Source organism: Salminus brasiliensis, chromosome 3 (genome assembly GCF_030463535.1).
Source record: "Salminus brasiliensis chromosome 3, fSalBra1.hap2, whole genome shotgun sequence".
NCBI classification, from domain to species: Eukaryota; Metazoa; Chordata; class Actinopteri; order Characiformes; family Bryconidae; genus Salminus; species Salminus brasiliensis.
Window position 1 is genome coordinate 42946601 of NC_132880.1, and position 20212 is coordinate 42966812.

General features: G+C 41.9%; 1 protein-coding gene across 3 annotated transcripts in view; it reads left to right on the forward strand.

Moving 5' to 3' along the window:
* The first annotated feature begins 369 nt into the window (after window positions 1-369).
* The window catches only part of med30 (mediator complex subunit 30), a 30752-nt gene continuing 10909 nt past the window's right edge, over window positions 370-20212 (forward strand). For 2 of the 3 annotated variants that reach the window (XM_072676293.1, XM_072676295.1), the window contains exons 1-4: window positions 370-449; window positions 2802-3014; window positions 3376-3534; window positions 11332-11439. In XM_072676293.1, the coding sequence (XP_072532394.1) occupies window positions 2862-3014; window positions 3376-3534; window positions 11332-11439 (420 nt within the window). In that variant the 5' untranslated portion in view covers window positions 370-449; window positions 2802-2861. The remainder of the gene's footprint in view (window positions 450-2801; window positions 3015-3375; window positions 3535-11331; window positions 11440-20212) is intronic. The other variant, XM_072676294.1, reaches the window with a different exon arrangement.

Consider the following 20212-nt stretch of genomic DNA (forward strand, 5'->3'; position numbering starts at 1 on the left):
ATCCATCCATCCATCCATCCATCCACCCATCATCCATCCATCCATCCATCCAACCAACCTACCCATCCATCTAACCCACCCACCCATCCATCATCCATCCATCCTCCATCCATCCATCCAACCTACCTACCTGCCAACCCACCCATCCATCAGCCAACCAACCTACCCACCCACCTTAGATTTTTAGATTTTTTTTATTTTTTATTAAGAATTATTAAGAAAATTAACTGCAGGCACGTTTAATGATTAGATGACACGACAAAAAGTCATACAGAAGACCAAAATTATATAAATTTTCAGGACGAAAACAGACGAACAGAAAAACGAGCTTTCTTTAGGTGCTTTACGGTAAAGTCTCTCAAACTCTCGCGATGCCTGAGCGGGGAGCGGAGACGCAGGGAGGAATGACATCTTGTCAACAACATAAACAGAAGTAGCGAGAGGTAAAGGTAACTGTCCTTCGGTCGGGCTGTAGCCAAGCCTTCAGGAGAATCCCGTGTAGATGAGTGTGGTGTTTAATTTCTCGGTTATGTGTGTTTGTGCGTGTTGCAGCGGTTCTCTCCTAGCCTCAGCGCTGCAGGTGTTAGCAGGTGTGCTATCCCGGTTAGCCTGTAAGGCTGGCTGTCTCTCTGACTGACCGGCTCTTTCTGTCCGGCCCAAATTGTTGTGTCAGTCCAGCAGATTGACCACATTTAACGAGAGAACGACCAGAATTTGGTACCAAGCACATAAGCTTATTATCTTAACTGTAGCTGTAAGTGAACTTAATAGTAGCACCTGGTGATCAGTCTCAGGATTAGCACCTCACTGTATCCATTAATAATAATAATAATAATAATTATAATAATAATAATATATAAAAATATATCTATTACACTTCTTACACAATGTTCATCCTAAAGTGTTGCAGAAGTCAAGGATTAAAATAAAAATGAGAACAGTACAATATCCAGTACCTCACTGTATCCATTAATAATAATAATAATAATAATAATAATAATTATAATAATAATAATATATAAAAATATATCTATTACACTTCTTACACAATGTTCATCCTAAAGTGTTGCAGAAGTCAAGGATTAAAATAAAAATGAGAACAGTACAATATCCAGTACCTCACTGTATCCATTAATAATAATAATAATAATAATAAGAATAATATAAAAATAGATTTATATTACACTTCTTACACAATGTTCATCCTGAAATGTTGCACAGAATAAATACAACTAATAAAAAAGGTTAACAGAAGTCAAGATTAAAATAAAAATGAGAACAGTACAATATCCAGTACCCAACTGTATCCATTAATAATAATAATAATAATAATAATAATAATAATAATAAGAATAAGAATAATATAAAAATAGATTTATATTACACTTCTTACACAATGTTCATCCTAAAATGTTGCACAGAATAAATACAACTAATAAAAAAGGGTTAACAGAAGTCAAGGCTTAAAATAAAAATGAGAACCGTAAGTTTATTAAAATTATTAGCAATGACTGAATTGAAGAATAAAAACAAGAGAATTAATACAATGAAAAAGATTTAAAAACAGACTAACAAACCAAAAATTACAACTGGTCAAGTCAAAACATTAAAAAGTTAAAGATTTGTTTTTATAAAACATGTTTAGAAGTGCAGTAACTACAATATGCCTTCCCACGCTTCCTGTGGAGAACACAGGGGATTTAGCAGGATTGGAGACCAGTATCTGAAGACGTAGCCCGTATCCAGTCTGCATGTAAATCAGGTGCTAAAATGTGAAGCTTCAAAAACAATAAAATCTTAAAATCCTAAAAAATACAGGACTGATATGATATTTAGAGAACGATGCCAGACATCATCTTCTCATCTTCTCATCTTTCTACATTGTACAGTAGAAAGCTGTTGAAGTTGTGAACTCTTCCGTCTCCTGGTACCTTTCCCCTGTTATTCAGTTTGAGTATGCTGCTAAATGTAACGATAGGGGGGTTGAGGCAGGATGCAAGTGCGTAAACCTTTTTAATATCATCAGATATTAAAGAACAGAAATATCCAAAGTAGAAACCCAAAGAAACAAAAGCCAAAATAACAAAACATAACAAGGATCCTAAACTGCAGCAAACATTCACCCAACATCACTCATACTAGACCAGGAGCAGAGCAAATACAGGTGCATAAGAGCCCAAGACACAAACAGGGGAGGATAACGAGGGGGCAGGGCTATGAAGGAGACACTGGTGGGACCACTAATGACTGGGCGGGGCTAGGGGCGGAGACAGGAACACAACACAGAGCCATGTGCTGAAGATGAAGCACATAAGGAAACCAAAACACAACACAGACACAGATCAGAAAGAGAGGACACAAAGGCAAGACAGGTGGATCAGGTGTGGGTAGAGACCCACAGTGCCACAGTAACAGCCTCTGCTCTTGTAGAAGGGCTTTTTATAGTAGATGTTGCAACATTGCTATGAGAATTTGATTGTTTTTAGGGACAAGAGCATTAGTGAGGTCCGTTGCTGATCTTGGTTGATGCCACTCCAGTAGATGGAGCTCCATCACTCCAGACAGTCAGTTTCACTGCTCACTGCTGGATTGTGGGCTTTAAACCCCTCTAGCTGATGCTTGACATTGGACTTGATGACCTTAGACCTTTGTATGGCTGCTCTAGTACACTCCAGAGCGCCCCATTCTGTTAGCACTGCTATTCAGTGGAGACTACACAAGCTCATGACCACATATGACCATTCTAACCTACTTCTTTAACCCTCTCCCATGTACATAATCTCAGTTTGGCTCTGTCCTAGGCATGCCGTCGTGTGACGCAGAGTAGCCACCTGCCACTGTGCCCCCTCCCCTCTGTCCCCATGACAACCCCTCCGCTTGCCCAGTTCCCTGGGCAACAGACGCAAGCCGCTCGGGATGTGAACACAGCCTCACTGTGCCGCATCGGGCAGGAAACTGTGCAGGACATCGTCCTAAGAACCATGGAGATCTTTCAGCTCCTTAGAAACATGCAGGTAAGCCCAATATGCCGATATGGGTATGGAGGAAATGACATGACAGGTACTGAGCAGATGTGAGGGTCAGATTCTGTTCTACTCCTCTCTCTTGGATCTGAACATTCCTGCCTGTCCCCAGCTGACTGTGCTAATATAAAAATAACAGCAACCTCGACCTAACCTGAACCCACTTGATAAAAATACACTAAACAACAAAGAGCGTTTTTGAGGAACGTTTATTAAATGCACTGCTTTTCTTTTGGGTGCACTTGCAGCTGACCCTTCCCATCACTGAGCACGAGGGCTGGAGTATTGTCATGTTAATATTGTTGTATTATTATTACTTGTGTCTAATCTTCTTTCCTGCCCACTCTCCCAGCTGCCAAACGGGGTCACGTACCATCCTAATACTCATCAGGACCGCCTGGGCAAGCTACAGGAGCACTTGCGCATGCTGTCGGTTCTCTTCCGCAAACTGCGCCTGGTCTACGACAAATGCAACGAAAACTGCGCTGGCCTGGACCCCATACCTCCCGAGGTTATCACTCACTTTCATACTGCGTCAGATCATAGTAGAAAAGACAGCTGCTGATAGTTCCTTAACCTCTTATGCTACATGACTTTTATTACACCCCAAGGATCACTTATCAGTAACTACATGCAAAGCAGTGTAACCTAGCTGATTGTTCCACCAGACGTTCTGCCATGTGGTTCCTTTTTCATTTAGAAATTTAAGTTGTGTCACAAAAACACCTGGTTGCATGCAGTCTTGTGTCTAATAGAGACTGTTGACATGTTGCATTAAAGCATGTTTTAGATCCGGATAGTTTCTGGCCGGGTTCCGTTCACGCTTTTCACTAAAATGCCTTCCCTGTGTGAACAGATGAGATCTGATTTTCCGTTTTACTTCCTGTAACCCAAGATTTCTCATCAAGGTGGTTTGACTCTGGGAGATTGTGAATGGTTTAGAGGAATGCGAGGGTGGTGGTTCCACAACACGATCAATAGATTGTTCTCACATTCCCATAACCCATTTTAGTGATCAGATAACCTTCAGATTTCACTTTCACTTTCACATTCAGGACGCATTGTGGTCAGATTATGATCAGATCACTTAAACCACATTTAGAAATGGTCAGAGACGGATCACATTTAATACAAATAAAAAAAAAAACAATGAAAAATAAGGTTAATACTAGTAATACTGTGGATCTACTGTGGCTTTCTCTATCTTTCTCTCTAACCCTCTTGCTGTGTGTGTATGTGTGTATGTGTGTATGTGTGTGTGTGTGTGTGTGTGTGTGTGTGTGTGTGCGTTTGCGCTCATGCTCGCGCTAATTTTCCTAGTAGATCAGTATAGAGCATATATTACATATATAGAGTATGTATTACTTCTGGTTTAAAAATAAGTGAAAAAACTCTGTAATCATATTTTCGTATATTGTATTTTCTGATTGGGCCGTTACAAGAATGTGGGAACAGTCTATTTTCCCACCACGGTTCCTCTAAACTGATTATTGTCTTCCAGGGCCAGACAACAATGATGAGAAAGTGTTGTTTACAAGACGTTGGAGAAGTTACGGAAACAATGCACATGTTGATGAGATTTTTATGTGGGAACGTGAAATTGGATCTCATCTAGACACATTTTAGTGAGAAGTGTAAACAGAATTCAGTGAAAGTAGATCCAGATTCTATCCTAATGCAACATGCTTGTAAATGCCAGGCGAGAAACTAGTCTCCATAACAGACTCCATAACAGAATTACATTACCATTTTTGACAGATGCATTTCCGCCTGCTGACTCTATTCGAACACTTGTGTGAAGTTCCGATCTCCTGCGATATTCAGCTCAGCGGTCACTAGAGTTCCTTGTGGATAGACTGGTACATTAAAAAAAAAACACATCCAGTGAGCGTCAGTTCTGCAGACGGAAGCACCGTGTTGATGGCCAGACGGGTAGCGCTAACAGAAAGGCTACAGTCACTCAGATAATTACTCTGTACATTTGTGGTAAACAGAACTTCCAACCTTAAGGTGGATGGCCTACAACTATATCGGATCCCCCTAGCTTTCCTGATGAAGATCTAAGAGAGTGTAATTGGTGAACCCTAGTCCTTGTGCCAGACTAGGGTTCAGTTCCCTGTCTGGGCCAGCACACCACAGTACGGCGGTAAGCAGTATTCTATCCTGATGCAACTTGCTTGTAAATGCCAGGCAAGAAACTAGTCTCCATAACAGACTCCATAACAGAATTACATTACCATTTTTGACAGATGCATTTCCGCCTGCTGACTCTATTAGAACACTTGTGTGAAATGTGGTCAAGACGCGTCTCCAGAGACCACCACCGAGTGATTCCGATCGTAATTCAATCACAGTGCGGGCATGTTTATACCTGGCTTTTTATGAGGCCAGGTGAAATCTGAACTTGATCCCTTGATCACCTAAACACATGTTCATGCAAAGTGTAAACAGCCTCAATGCCATGCATCAAAGCTCCTGTTTACGCTTTATGTGCTGCTAGCTGTAGCTTACATGTTTAATATGAAATATTTAATCAGCTTATGCATCTTGAAGTGATCAAGTCATTCATCTGCTCATTTATAAAGTTGAGCTTAAAGTTGGTGGGTTTAATTCTCTAGATTCTTCAGGGACTTTTGCTTTTTCTGCTTTCGGAAGTGTGCCAGCTTGTGATTAGTGTAGCTAGTGATCACTTGGGAGGAGAGTTTGTTGTTTAATTCTTTGTTGTCCCACTTGTGTCCTTGGTTCATGGTGCAGTCCTTTGTCAGGTTGATCAAATTATGGCTTTTTTGTCCTGTCTGTTCCAGGGACATCCTTTAAATCCATACAGCAGACAAAAGCAATGCTGGTCATTTGAAAGTCAAGTGCTAACCTGAAATACATAGTGTTGATATTACCCACGGAGGACATCTCCGGGGACATCTCTTAAATTATGTGTGAATATGAACATCACCTAGTCTTGATTTCAGCTAAATGCTGCAGTATGTTTAGAAAATATGTCACATTAGAAAGTCAAATATTATTCCCAGTAATTCTTTACTTAAGTCAGGATGAGAGATATTTTGTGGCCATTTTTTATTTATTAAAATGATTCCCTTAGGCTTATACAAGGAATTTTATTCATTTGAAATTCTAAAGTATTTTGGATGAAGAAGAGATGTTGAGAGGTAATCTTTAACAGTCTACTCACAAAGCAGTTTATTAGGAAGGCCTGTACACTTACTCATTCATGTAGTTATCAAATCAGCCAGTCATGTGGCAACAGTGCAGTGCATAAACCCCTGTAGATATGAACCAACAGCTTCAAGTAATGTTCACATATGATCTCTGTGATTTTGAGTGTGGCAAGATTGTTGGTGTCAGTTTCTAGAAGTTCCGATCTCCTGTGATATTCAGCTCAGTGCTAAGCAGAACTTCCAACCTTAAGGTGGATGGCCTACAACTATGTTGGATCCCGCTAGCGTTCCTGATGAAGATCTGAGAGAGTGTAATTGGTGAACCCTAGTCCTTGTGCCAGACTAGGGTTCAGCACGTCCTTGGGCGAAGCTCCTCTAACGCTGCATTCTCCTACCTGTGTATCATGATGCAAATGTAAGTGGCTCTGGGTAGGAGCACCAGCCACATGCCATACATCTAACTCAGAGGTTTATACATTCACCCATCCCACTGTAAGCGTCCATCACTTACCCTCTCCTGTGCTCAGATGTAATGCTGCCTGGGCCTCTGCTGTTCGACTTCAGGTGCTCCATCAATTCTTCAGGAGCTGTCTCTCCACACAGGAAGTGGGATAATGGAGGCAGCAGCATTACCTCATCACAGCTCTAATTAGCCGCAGCTCTCTCTGTACCGAACAGCTGGCGAAGCCGCTTGCATCAGCGTTTTCCACCACGAGCAGTCACCGGCTCCTCAGCGCTCTGGAATTTCCTGTGCTGAATTAAAAAAAAAAAGCAAAAAAAAAAAGAAAGAAAAAAAAAGCCAATGTCATTTCATTTACCGCTCAACCTTTTTTTTCCATCCATTTTCTCCCCCTCACAGTAAAGAAACTGGGCAGAGCTCATTGAGTCATTCTTTTCTGTCAAGCAGCAAACCACATCCATCCCTCAGTGTCCAAACTATGAGTAACGTGCTGTCGCTTTGCTCCTTTTACCACAGCCTGCCAGCGCACGGCCCCTACCTTGAGAACACTATATGTGTTTGGCTGGAAACCCGCTTGTTTTCCTGTCTTCGGCTTGAATTTGTCATCCCTAACAAGCACGGAGTTCATTCGATCTTGGGCTCTTGCCTTTGTCCCTTTTCTGTCAGCTGCGCCAGTCAGCCAGTTCTGGTTTGCTGCACTGACTCGATAAACCTGCCAGAGGCTTTTGGCTATTTTTTTTTCTTATTTTTTTTTTCCTGTTCATATGATCTGATTTTTTCCCCCCTCTCGGCTGCTCGGCTGGCATGTGTCGGCACGAAAGCTGTGAAGGCCTGGTCTCCAAACTGGAGCCCACAAAAAATGTGCGATTATGCTGGCATTGAAATGTCTGCATTTGTGGTCTAGTTTTTTTCATATGGCAAAGTGTTTCACTGAGCTCCAGATTAATATGGCTGGTAAACAATCGTCTATTTCAGTATAGTCAAATGAAAAAATATTGTTTATTATATTATATTTAAGCATATGGATATTTGATCTTCTTTGGAACAACACTGAGAGAAGGAGGTAATATAACTAAACACGTACAACTGAGGAAAATCATTTGTTTATGTGTAGAAGGTTAGACTACCCCCACATAGGACTGGGCAATTATTTGAAAATTAATCAAAACCGGCATTTAAAACCTTTTTTATATATATATATATATATATATATATATATATATATTTTTTTTTTTTTTTTTTTTTTTTTTTTTAATTATTTTTTTTGTATGGTGGTGATGCTGGTGACAGGTCCACAAGTCCACAGGAACACAAGAACAGATAAGAGAGCACATTCAGAACGAGTCAGTGAAGCTCACCATGGCCAGATCCAAAGATCTCTCTGAGGCCTTTAGAAAGAAGGTTCTGGGTGCAGATGAGTCTGAGAAAGGGTTTAAAAAGATAATAATTAGAAATCAGCCGTTCCACTGACTGCTAAATCATTTATAAGTGGAGAACATGTAAAACAACTGCCAACATGACCAGGTCAGGATGTCCTAGCAAGTTCAGCCCAAGAGTAGACCACAGGATACATAGAGAGGTCTCCAGCAATCCTCAAATGTCATCAAAGAACCTAGAGGTAGCCCCAACCACAGCTGATGTCAAAAAACAGCCATATACCACCTTCAGAAAGAGACCAAACAAGTTTGGTTATCAGGGGAGGTGAGCGAGGAGGAAGCTTCTGCTGTTAAAAAATAGATACTATATATTTTCTATTTCATAATTTTTATGAAAAACACAGTTTCAGCTGGTTATTACCTTTTCCCGCCCCGTGTACGTATATCAAAAGTCTACATTGTGGGATCCATAAGGATTCTATTAAAACTGACTGTGGAATTCAAGTGGCTTACTTCAAATGCTGAACATTAGTTTATCTGATGAGTGTAAATCATGCTCCATTATAGGCGATTTGACGTATACACCATTTCAGCAGTGCAGCATACCTAGACAACGCAGTCCTATTAGCCCTGACTGGTCCTAGATCAGTGTGCAAGAGCAGCTTTCATGTCCAGCATGATACGGTCATGGATCTCTCTCTCTCTCTCTCTCTCTCTCTCTCTCTTTCTCTCTTTCTCTCCTTCTCTCCCCGAGTGCTGGAGTGTAGCATCCTTGAATCTCTGCACCAGCAGGTGTCAGTGTGATTTAAGCAGAGGTGACAGTCTGCACTGCTAATATTGAGCATTTGTCAAGGTCATTTCAGGATGAGTCTGTTTAGAAAAAGAATGAATTGTTAGAAGGCTGGGGTGAAATGGGCTGAAACAAATATTCTGAATGGAACATGAACTATTCGGGCAGATGAATGGTGTGAGAACAGCGTGGACAGGCTGGGGCTTTATCCAAGGCTGTTCCACAGCCAAATCCATGGACCACATTTGAGAACCAAGAACTGAATTAGATGAATTACGAAGAAAATGGTTGTACGCTATTTGTCCAAATGTTTGTGGACACCCCTTCTAATGAATGCATTCAGCTACTTCAAGTTGCACCCATTGCTGATACAGATGTGCAAATGCACACGCATACACAGCTAGTTGTGTCTAGTCTCTGTAGAGAAGTACTGCCAATAGAATAGGACTCTCTGGAGCAGATACACATGACCCTTTTGGCACCTTTTGGCTGCCAAATGCCAGGATTGGATTAGATGGGTATAAAGCCCCCAGCATTGAGCTGTGGGGTAGTGGAGCTGTGCTCTCTGAAATGATGGATGATGCTCTATCCAGTACTTTTGGATTGTCTGGTTGTCTCTGAATAACATTTTTTGTCTCTTGTCCCTGAATGCAATCCTCACGAAAAGACCTCACAGCATTGCTCTAAAGTCTAGTAGAAAGCCTCCCCTGGACCTAAGGGTGGGCAATAGGACAATTTTGTTGTATCATGTTGTTATTATGATGTAAAATCTACTTTCCCAAGCATCAAGTATGTCATTAGTGCTTTAAAAAACATGCACCAGCTGCACATTTAATCAAAAACAGTGTAATTGGTCTGGTTTAACTGGATAAAGTACAGCACATTCTTAATAACAATCACTATACCAAGTCTGGGAGAGTATTTGAATAGTATTTTTAGAAATCTGTCACTACTGATGCATTTTGTTTGCGGTCATGAGCATCACAATAAATATAGTGCATTGTGAAAACGGGGTAGGGCCCATCCCTACCTGGACTGTAGAGACAGTTACTCTAACAAAAGCAGGATAAACACTTTTTTGTATCCTTGGTTTAGGAGGAAACAGTGTCCCAATACATTTGTCCATTTAGTGTATTTTGAAATGAAGCAAAGCAATTTATAGCTGTTATGTATTTTTTCACTTGACATAATGTGAATCTGGTAGTTGTGCCCATATTTCATGATGGTTGAACCAATAGAAATGAATAAAATTTTTTATGTTGGCTTTTTTATGTTTACATTTTGGATATTTAACGTTTTTGAGTGACAGCAATAAATTACATACAGCATTTATATGCGTTACCTCTAGCAAGGTGCACATCTGTATTTTACACTTAAGATAAAATACATTTCTCAAGCTGTCTTTCATTTATTTCTCTTTTATGCAATCCAAGACCTCAGTCAGATGGTAAATTAGATATTTTTAGGTATTGTAGAAACAGCAAAACAGGCCTGTTAAGCAGCCTATCAAGACAAACTGTGTATGGCAGCATATTTTAAACAAGCTGCCTCAGGAAGCACACCTCAGTGTGTGTGTGTGTGTGTGTTACAGCTGAACAGGAATTTAAACCTGAACCAGTCTTATCTAAAAGTGTGTCATTAGTTTCCCCAATATCTGATATTTATTATTCACTTGTAGTGCAAAGCCCACTACGTGTAATGAGCTCAATACCTGGACCTTAGAACAATAGAAAAAAGTGACACTGATAGGGTCCCTCCTTTTTATCGTCACATCTGGGTGAGGGAACTTGGTTTCTGTTGATTTCAGAGGTTCTGCTTAGTAATGGTCTTTTTACAGTATACTGAAAAACGTATTGCTGAACTGTTCAGTACTGCTGAACAGTGCACAATATAAGGACTGGGCTTCTCCGAAGGCTTTCATGTGCACATAAAATGTTGCATGAAGGGGTCAGATTAGGTTGATTGCAGGAAATTGCTCTGAATCATCTTTATGTAACCTTAAGGAACACATGTAAGTGGGTGGTGGATAACTGTAGACAAATGAGTAGACGCTATATGCCCAAATGTTTGTGGACACCCCTTCTAACAAATGCATTCAGCTACTTTTAGGTTGCACAGATGTACAGATAAACAAGGTGTGGGCAAGAGGGGTACAAAGCCATTCAGCATTGAGCTATGGGGCAGTGGAGCTGTGTTCTCTGGAATGATGGTGGTGCTTCATCCAGTACTTTAGGGGTGAGTTGAGGATGATGAGGTGGAGTGGTGATTAACGTTCTTGTTGCTGAATACAATCAAATCCTCCCAGCAATGCTCCAAAATCTAGTCTTCCTGGATGGTGGAGACTCCAACAAAAGCAGGATGAACTTTACTTTTAAAACCCTTGATTTCAGAAGAAATTGTGAACAATAAGCAGGTGTCCCAATACTTTTGTCCATATAGTGTACATCCATACAGCCTTATTCAGTTTGATTATTACTCCCTGATTTCGGTCTTTCTCTCTGTCCTGCAGCAACTCATCCCCTATGTGGAAGACGACAGCTCAAAGTTGGACGACCGTGGAGCCAGTCAGATGCGTTCAGCCAGTGAGGAGAGAAGAGAAGTGCTTGAGGTCAACAAGGTCAGTCACAATCTCTTTGTACTCTACATCTTTTTCTTTAGGATCCCTGTTTGAGTCAGACTAAAGTGATCAATTTATGGACACTAACTTGTACCATCCTGTGGAACACCAAACTATTATCTGTGGAGAAATCTGACCGGGTGCTATCCAGTGCTGCTTTCTTCTTTTACCACAGAGAAAGACAAGTAATCTGGAGTGGTGCCATGTTCTGTCTGGACATGTTGAACCATCACCATGGTCTTGTTTAAAATAAGCTGTGTTCATGAAAGCAGGAGAAGCAGCAGGGCTCGAGCGCCGTGGGCCCTTGGGCTTTGGGCTGGCCAAACGGCCAGCTGCAAATTACATGCTGGATGAGGAGAACATGTTGGGGGAATAAGGGATGGGGGAACTCGGGGGAGGTCAGCGACACAGCAGAATGTGGGGAGCAGATGTTAGTCGCTTCGCTGCATCTGCCTCTTCGGGCACAGCCAGCTATGGTTTCAGGCGTGGGAGGGATGATGGATGGGTGTTTGGATGGAATATTTACATGAAGGCATATAAGGAGCATAACATTTATATAACCAGTCCAACAGAAATGAAACAGTAGAGGAACATTCTCTCAGGGGTAAAATTACATTGCATCCTTACAGATTATTTATCTTTATTAGCCAGACATTATTAGTCAGACATTGCACACAGTCACCATTAAAGACATTTCAATTCACCTGGGTGAATAAAAGACAGACTTCTTAATAGTCAAGCTAACACTGTGACACACTTATTTATTGTATTAATCAGTTTTTAGTTTATTTTGCTTAACTTTGTACCATTCAGTGTCACTGGACTTTATAACAGGTTCTTCACTGGACCTAAAGTGTCAATAAAAACTAGGAAATTGTGTGTTCTAAAACTTTTGACCGGTAGTGTAAAGTGTATATTCCAGTTTTCCGTTATGTGTCTGTGGATCATAAGTGTAGTCCTTGCCGTAGGTAGGGCATTGCGGTGTGTATGGTAATGCCCCGCTGCTTTCTGTGGTCTTCTGGCTTTGAATAATGGTTCTGTCCTCGTTATCTGTCGATTGGGGTAATTGCTGTTTGTCAGGAGCTAGGTGAAATATGGCTTTGCAGTCTGCTGAGCAGTAGAGTGGCCTTCGTCCCCGTGACTGTTCTCATCACATTCGCACACAGACAGGCAGAGCCATCCTACAGGAAAGCATGTGAGAATCACCCTTCTGTGGCTAAGTATTGTTTTCTACCAAGCACTAGTATTGACTTTTCAATTGTTGTGAACACAGCACATGAGAGGGTCATGGAGTTGATACACCATATGGACAAATGTATTGGGACTCTTGCTCTACTGTAACTGTCTCTTCTCTCCAGGCAGGAAGGCTTTACTAGATTTTACTAGATTTTACTAGGAGCATGCCTTTAATGACGAGAGTGTTAGTGAGGTCAGGATTGTGGATGATCACCACCCCACCTCATCCCCAATTCATCCCAAAAGTATTGGTTGGAGCCCCATCCATCATTCCAGAGAACACTGTTCCACTTCTCCACAGCTCAATGCTAGGGGGCTTTATACCCCTCTAGCCCACACCTGACATTAAGCAGCGTGGTGCCAATAGGTTCATGTTCATCTGCTCAAGAGAGTCCTATTCTATTGGCAAAACTTCTCTGCAGGGACTAGACAAGCTGCGGGTGTGCATTTGCGCATCTGTGTCAGCAGTAGGTGCAACTTAAAGTAGCTAAATACATTCATTAGAATGGGTGTCCACAAATATTTGGACATGTAGCGCATGTAAACCTGTAGATACTCCGTAGAGGCTAGAGGCAGCCATGAGGAAATGCCGAACACAAACCAAGCTGATGTTCAGCACCAGTGTCAGCACAAAGGGAATCGGTTCATTACCAGGCTTGGGATAACAATTTATAGAAGCACCTGGACTTGAAGACGACAAGCCTGTCAGGCCTTCTCGTCCACTAACCCCCTTAGGGATCTGCAGCTCCTGTGGCGTGGGGGGCGGTCCCCGTGGCGCCAGGTCCCTGGCGCAAAGGCCGATGTCCTTGCTGGCGCTGTGGTGGCGGGCTGTGTCTCGTCAGAGCCGGCGGTTTGATTTAATACCGCTCTAAGTGTGAATAAATTCCTGTCACAGCCCATTAAGAAGGCCTTGGAGAGATCACGGCTCTTATTAATTCTCCCGCGTGTCTCCCTGCTCGCCGTTCTCCCTCTCCGTCCCTCTCCCCTCTGCATGCTTTTTGTAATACCCTGTTAATTACCGTGTCTGTCCTCTTTATTCAAATGAGAGAGTGAGATATTATGGAGGAGAATGTTTATAATTTCAAATAGGACCCTCTGAAACGGGTGGCGGGCGCATAATGAGCGGCGGTGTTGGCGGCACAGTGGCTGCGGGTGTTATCGCTGGAGCAGTCCTGGGGTTGGGGGAGCCTGCAGGAGCGCTGCTGCTGATAAACAAACCAACACACACACACACACACACACTCTCAAACACAGCATCAGCCATAATGAGACCATGGCTTGTCTCGGCCCACATGCACGTACACATACACACGTTTGTGTGCGTTCCTGGGGCTAACAGCTCTCTAGCGGGAGATGCCCAATTCTCGACGTGATTAGCCAGTTCATATGTCACCCATTAGAGTGTGGAGCCTTTTGCAGTTGGTTTGTAGTGCGGGAATGGAGAAAGTACAGCATGTTCGGAACATGAGGGAGGGGAGGATGCCTTGGTATTGCTTCACAATGGATTGCTTAAGGTGGAGGACATGTCTGGTTCACATTTGTCATTGTATGCTTCATAGGCTGGAAGCAGTTAAAAGCAGTTGTTTATCTTCTTGCTTACTTCAGGAATCAACTGGAGCCTCTGGAGGTCTGTTTTGTGGCAGTGCTGCTACACAAAAACAGCTCTGCTGAGAGGGATTGGATGTTTTCGAAGGGCCCTTATTATGGAACATTGAATTTTCCTCACTTTTTTAAGAAGTAGAAGAAGAGTTTGATGTAGAATGTGAGCATTGTTAAAGCCGAAGCATATACTGACCCCCTCCAGTCTAGCCTTATTCTCAATTTCTACCTGGGGAGGTGGAATAATGTAATTATCACTAGAGTCTCTCAGTGATTTTAGGCCTGTCCGAATGTCAGTCTGCATCTGTGCCATGTCCGTCACTTTTACGGACTGCACACTCCCACGCCAGTAAAGATTCCAGGGCCTTTTACTTTCTGTAAAATGAGCCATAAAAATAACCGCGGAACATATAAATCCCATAAATCCACATATGGGTAAATATTCCGTCATACCCTGTGGAAATGAGTTTTTCACGTTTTTTCTAAAGTATGGAGACGCTCGAAGAGGCATTTAGTTTCGTCATGCTTGGCACAGATACCCTGTGCTGTTTATGGAAGACCAACCAAAGGACTCCCCAGTATAGCGCTGCACGATATATTATTTGAGCATCAGTAGCATGTTCTCATTTTTTCATAACCTATTTACCAGAGGCAGATTATATCCGCCCAATATCATTTTCTTAGTACATTATTAATATTATGACCTGTTGGATCATTGACTTCTGGTGAATTCTGATGAAAAGTCTTGTATTTTTAATATCGAAATACATATTGCAGGAAAAAAAAAATTTCCAACATCGTGCAGCCCTACCTCAGAGGCATGATGCTTCTGGCAGCTATAGGCAAATCATTGTGTAGCCTATAGCTTACATACATGTTATGAACAGGGGTGCCAAAAGTTAGGATGCTCCTTAGGGCCTGTGGCTGACTGGGGACCTAAATAATGTATTAACTGAGTGAATTGGCAGAAGTTGTGGAGCCCAGTGCAATATCTTCAATATGTTTTTAATGGGGCCCAAAATCCCTGGCAGGTTATGAACATGTAGCAGCTAATTTTTAAACTAAAGTGTTTAGATTTTGTATCCCGTGTGAGCCGTACATCATAACTTTTCCAGACGTCCTGTGGTAACATTACATTACTTTATCTGCCTATGCTTTTATATCAAAACTGACCTTAATTCATTCTTTAATAATTCAGTATATTGTGAGATTATGAAAACCAGCACATTTATATCTGTCTGTTCTGTCTATAACAGGTTAGATCCAGACATTCATGTAGTTCAAGTGAAAAGGAGTGTTTTTTGGACTAGTTTTTAAATGATGCACAACACAGACAACCAACCAGAACAGAGAGTGTGTACATACACAGTGGCATGCAAACGTTTGGCACCCCTGGTCAGAATTTCTGTTACAGTCAATAGCTAAACGACCTGATTTTCAAAAGACATAAAGTTAAAGATGAAACATTCTTTTAATATTTGATCCAAGATTATTTTTTCATTTTTTTGCCTTTGCAGTTTCAAAATAAGAAAAAAGGAAAAGGGCCCGAAGCAAAAGCTTCTAAACGCGTTTTGTAGCAGCCAAGAGTCTTTCACTTCTTGTTTGAGGGATTTGCGCCCAACTTTCTTCCTTGCACAAACCTTCTAGTTCTGTGAGCTTCTTGGTCTGTTTTACTGCACGGCTCTTTTTAGGTCTATCCACAGACTTTAAATGATGTTTAGGTTGGGAGACGGTGAGGACCATGGCAAAACCTTCAGCTTGTGCCTCTTAAAGTAGTCCATTGTGGATTTTGCGGAGCTCAGGATCATTGTCCTGCTGTAGAAACTCATCCTAGTTTCATCTTCATCATTTTTTTACAGATGGTGTGATGTTTGCTTTTAAAATATGCTGATATTAAATGAGTTAATTCTTTCCTCCACCTGTGAGATGTTCCCTGTTCCACTGGCTGCAACACAAGCTCAAAGCATGATTGATCCACCCCGTGCTTAACAGTTGGACATTTTGCACCTTTTCTTTTCCAAACCATTCGCTCATTGTGGCCAAAAGATTTTGTTCTAAATCCATCAGTCCACTGTCCGTCTTTCCAGAATGCGTTATTTTGTTTCTTTGAAAATGTGAAGCTGACTTTTGTGGTGATGATGCAGGAAAGGTTTTCCTCTGATGACTCTTTCATGAAGGTGAGTATTATTTGTGCTGCACAGTAGAACAGTGCACCACCACTCCAGAGTCTGCTAAATCCTCCTAAAGGTCTTTTGCTGTCAAACTGGGGGTTTGACCTCCTTTATTTCTGCTATTCTGCTCCTTTATAACTGCTGTTTCTTAATTATATTATGAACTGGAGAAATGACTGTCGGAAAATGACTTGCTACCTTCTAATAGCCTTCTCCTGCTTTGCTTTCAGTTACTTCAGTGTTCAGAGTGCTGGGCAGCTGCTTAGAGGAGTACATGGCTGCTGATTGTTGGGACAGGGTTTAAGGAGAGGAGCTTTGACCTTTGCATCATCTGGTATTTGATGATTGTGTACAAGGCACACACTATATATCCAAAATGTTTGGGGACACCCCTACTAATGAACGCATTCAGCAACTTTTAAGTTGCACCCATTGCTGATACAGACGTGCAAATGCACACACACAGCCTGTCTAGTCCCTGAAGAGAATTATTGATAGAATAGGACTCTCTGGTGCAGATAAAACATGGTAATTCCAGGTGTGTGCTAGATGGGTATAAAGGCCCCCAACATTAATCTGTAGAACACGTTTGGGAATGAGGTGGGCTGGTGGTGGTCATCCAACATCCAGACACAGTCTTTTCCGGACTTTAGAGACAGTTATTCCAACTAAAGCAGGAACAATGAATGAGCAGATGTCCCAATATTTTTGTCCATTTATTTCTAAACTACTACTCATAGGACTGAGTAAAAACTGTGATGGAAACAGATTTTTAAAATAAGTGATGAAGTAGCATAGACATTTGCAGTGAGCAACAGTGAATTGGCTGCGTCCCAAACAACACACATCCACTAATGAAAGTGCTATTTAGTGGAGTAGTGTGTGCTTTAGGACACAGAGAAATGACATCAGCCCTCGTTAAATGGGTTCCTACCTGCTCTGCCCAGCATCTCTAAACTGGATACAGCCGTAGAGCTGATAGAAGGATTTGTGCATAACAGTATATGATGGAAAGCGTAATCAATGAACCTTTTCTTAGTTAAAAACCTTGAAATGTTAGAACTGAAAGCCAGCTCTCTGAAAGGCTCATTGGTGTGTGGAGATGACCACTGTTGGAACCTAAGATAGCCGGGGTCAGTTGAAATCCTCTGTAATAGGTGAGATTCTGAGAAGGGTGGTCGATTTTAGCTTGCGGTTTACTTCAGTCTGTGTGTGTCTGAGGGCAGGGTGTGTGAGTCTAAGACCCACTGAAATTACAGTGCATGTCTCACACCTCCAACCACATTAACTCCTTTTAGCAAACACTTCACAGTACTGTTCACCCACATGATCATCCAAATAATGATGGACAATCCTCCTCCTTCTGATCACTCTCCTCCTTTATCTCCTTTATCTCCTACACCTCCTCCTCCTTCTGCTTCCCCTTCTACTATTTCTTCTGTATCTTCTTCTTCTCCTCCTGCTCCTCCTCATCATCATCCTACTTCACCTTCTTCTCCTTTTTCTTTTTCTTCTCATCCTCCTTCTGCTTTTCTTTCTTCTCCTTTTACTTCTTGTGCCTTCTTTTCTCCATCCTTCTTCATCTTTTCCTCCTCTTCTCCCCCTCCTTCTACTCTTTCTTCTCCATCTTCTTCTTCTCCTCCTGCTCCTCCTCATCATCATCCTACTTCACTTTCTTCTCCTTTTTCTTTATCTTTTTCTTCTTGTGCTCTTTCTTTCCTTCTCATTTTTTTTCTTATATTCTCCTCCTCCTCCCCTTCCTCCTTCTACTTTTCCTTCTTCTCCTCCTCCTCATTCTCCTTTTTCTTCTCCTCCTCATTCTATTTCACCTTCTCCTTTTTCTTTCTTTTCTTCTTCTTTGTCCTCTTTCTTCTCCTTCTCTAGTTTTCTTATTTTTCTTCTTCTCCTTCACCTCTCCCTTAATTGTCATCATCTTTGTCTCCTCATCCTCTTTTTGCTTTTCTTTCTTCTCCTTTTTACTTTTTTCCCTTCTTTTCTCCGTCTTCTTCTTTTTCTCCTCCTGCTCCTCTTTATCATCACCATCCTGCGTCACCTTTTTTCTTCTTTTTCTTCTTCTCCTCATCCTCCTTCTGCTTCTCTTCCTTCTCCTTTTACTTCTTGTGCCTTCTCTTTTCCATCCTTCTTTATCTTTTCCTCCTCACCCTCCTTCCACTCCTTCTTCTCCATCGTCTTCCTTTTCTCCTCCTGCTCCTCCTCATCATCATCATCATCCTGCTTCACCTTCATCTCCTCTTCTTCTCCTCTTTCACTCCCTTCATCATCATCTTTGTCTCTTCATCCTCCTTCTGCTTCTCTTCCTTCTCCTTTTTACTTTTTGTTCGTTCTCTTCTCCATCCTTCATCTTTTTCTCCTCATCCTCCTTCTACTTTTCCTTCTTCTCCACCTCCTCAACCTCATTCTACTCTTTCTTTCTTCATCTACTTCTTCTTCTCCTCCTCATCATCCAACTTCACCTTCCTCTTCTTTTTCTTTATCTTTTCCATCTCGTCCTCTTTCTTCTCCTTCTCTCATTTTTTTTCTTTTTCTTCACCCCCTCCTCCTCCTCCTCCTCTTTCTTCCACCGCCTTCTTTTTCTTTCTCCTGCTACTTCCCCTTCTTCCTTAAATAATGGAGTTTCTTTAAGAGTTTTCAGTAACTACGTTACACACACACATGTCCGAGCTCAGCCTAGCTGAATGTGATTGTTTTTCGTCTGTGCCCAGCTTACATTGAGCCCTATATTCCCGTAAAAGCAGGGAGGCTAAAATGAGCTGTAAAGTGGAACTACTGCTCGTCTCACCCTCAGATTCTGTAACTGCGTCTCCGTTTCTCTTTCTCATGTTGCCAGTGAAGTGATCATTGGGCCCGGTAGCTGTAAGCCCCTGACTGTCAGGAGAGAGATGAAAGCGCTTTTCTGCTGGAGAGATGCAAGGGCACGACTGATTGGGACTCACTCTGCACTCTTTAAAAGAGAACTTGCTCCTATTGTAGCAGTGCCTCTGCCTGTGTACTGAGTGCACGTTTTCAGCTTGTGCAGATCGTAAGCACTGACTGGCCAAATGTTCGAATGATTTCCGGCCAGACACAGCAGTGCATGTTTACACATAAGCACACATTTGAAAGCAGTCTAAACATCCAGGTCTGTGCCTTTACTTTCTTGGGAATGACTTTGAAAGTGATATAGAACCTACAAAGAAAGCAGGCTTGTTCCCCGGCCTGTCTTTGCCTTTTTCTCATTATATTAGTATGTCCTGGAGGCACAGCGGCACGGCCTCCTATACCCGTCCACCATTCCTCACGGTCTCCTCTTTACCCTGCTCGTCCTTCACCTTGATCCCGCAAGCTTCCCATCGCTGTTCTCCATCTCAGGCTGATCACAGTGGGGTGGGCTTTGGAGTCGCTCTTCTTAATGCGAGCCATCGATCTTCACCCTTTAGCTCCAGACTTGAATGCTTCTTTGAAGATTTGATGAACTTTTCAGCCTGGGGATTATATTATCTATTTGATCTGTTTGGTGGGGGTTTTTTTCTACGCCATGTGAAGACAGAAATGTAGGAAAGGCTGTGCTGGGTTAGTGAGCCGTATTGAAAGGAAAATGATGCGCTCAGTCCAGTCAAATGTAGTTTAAAAAAGAAAAGGTGTCAATCGAATTGCCACTTATCAGTTTTTTTGGGCTAAGTATTCTTTTTTACCCTGCGCTAGTATTGACTTTTCATTTGTTAGGAACACAGCACATGAGAGAGTCATGGATCTGCACTCTGATATAT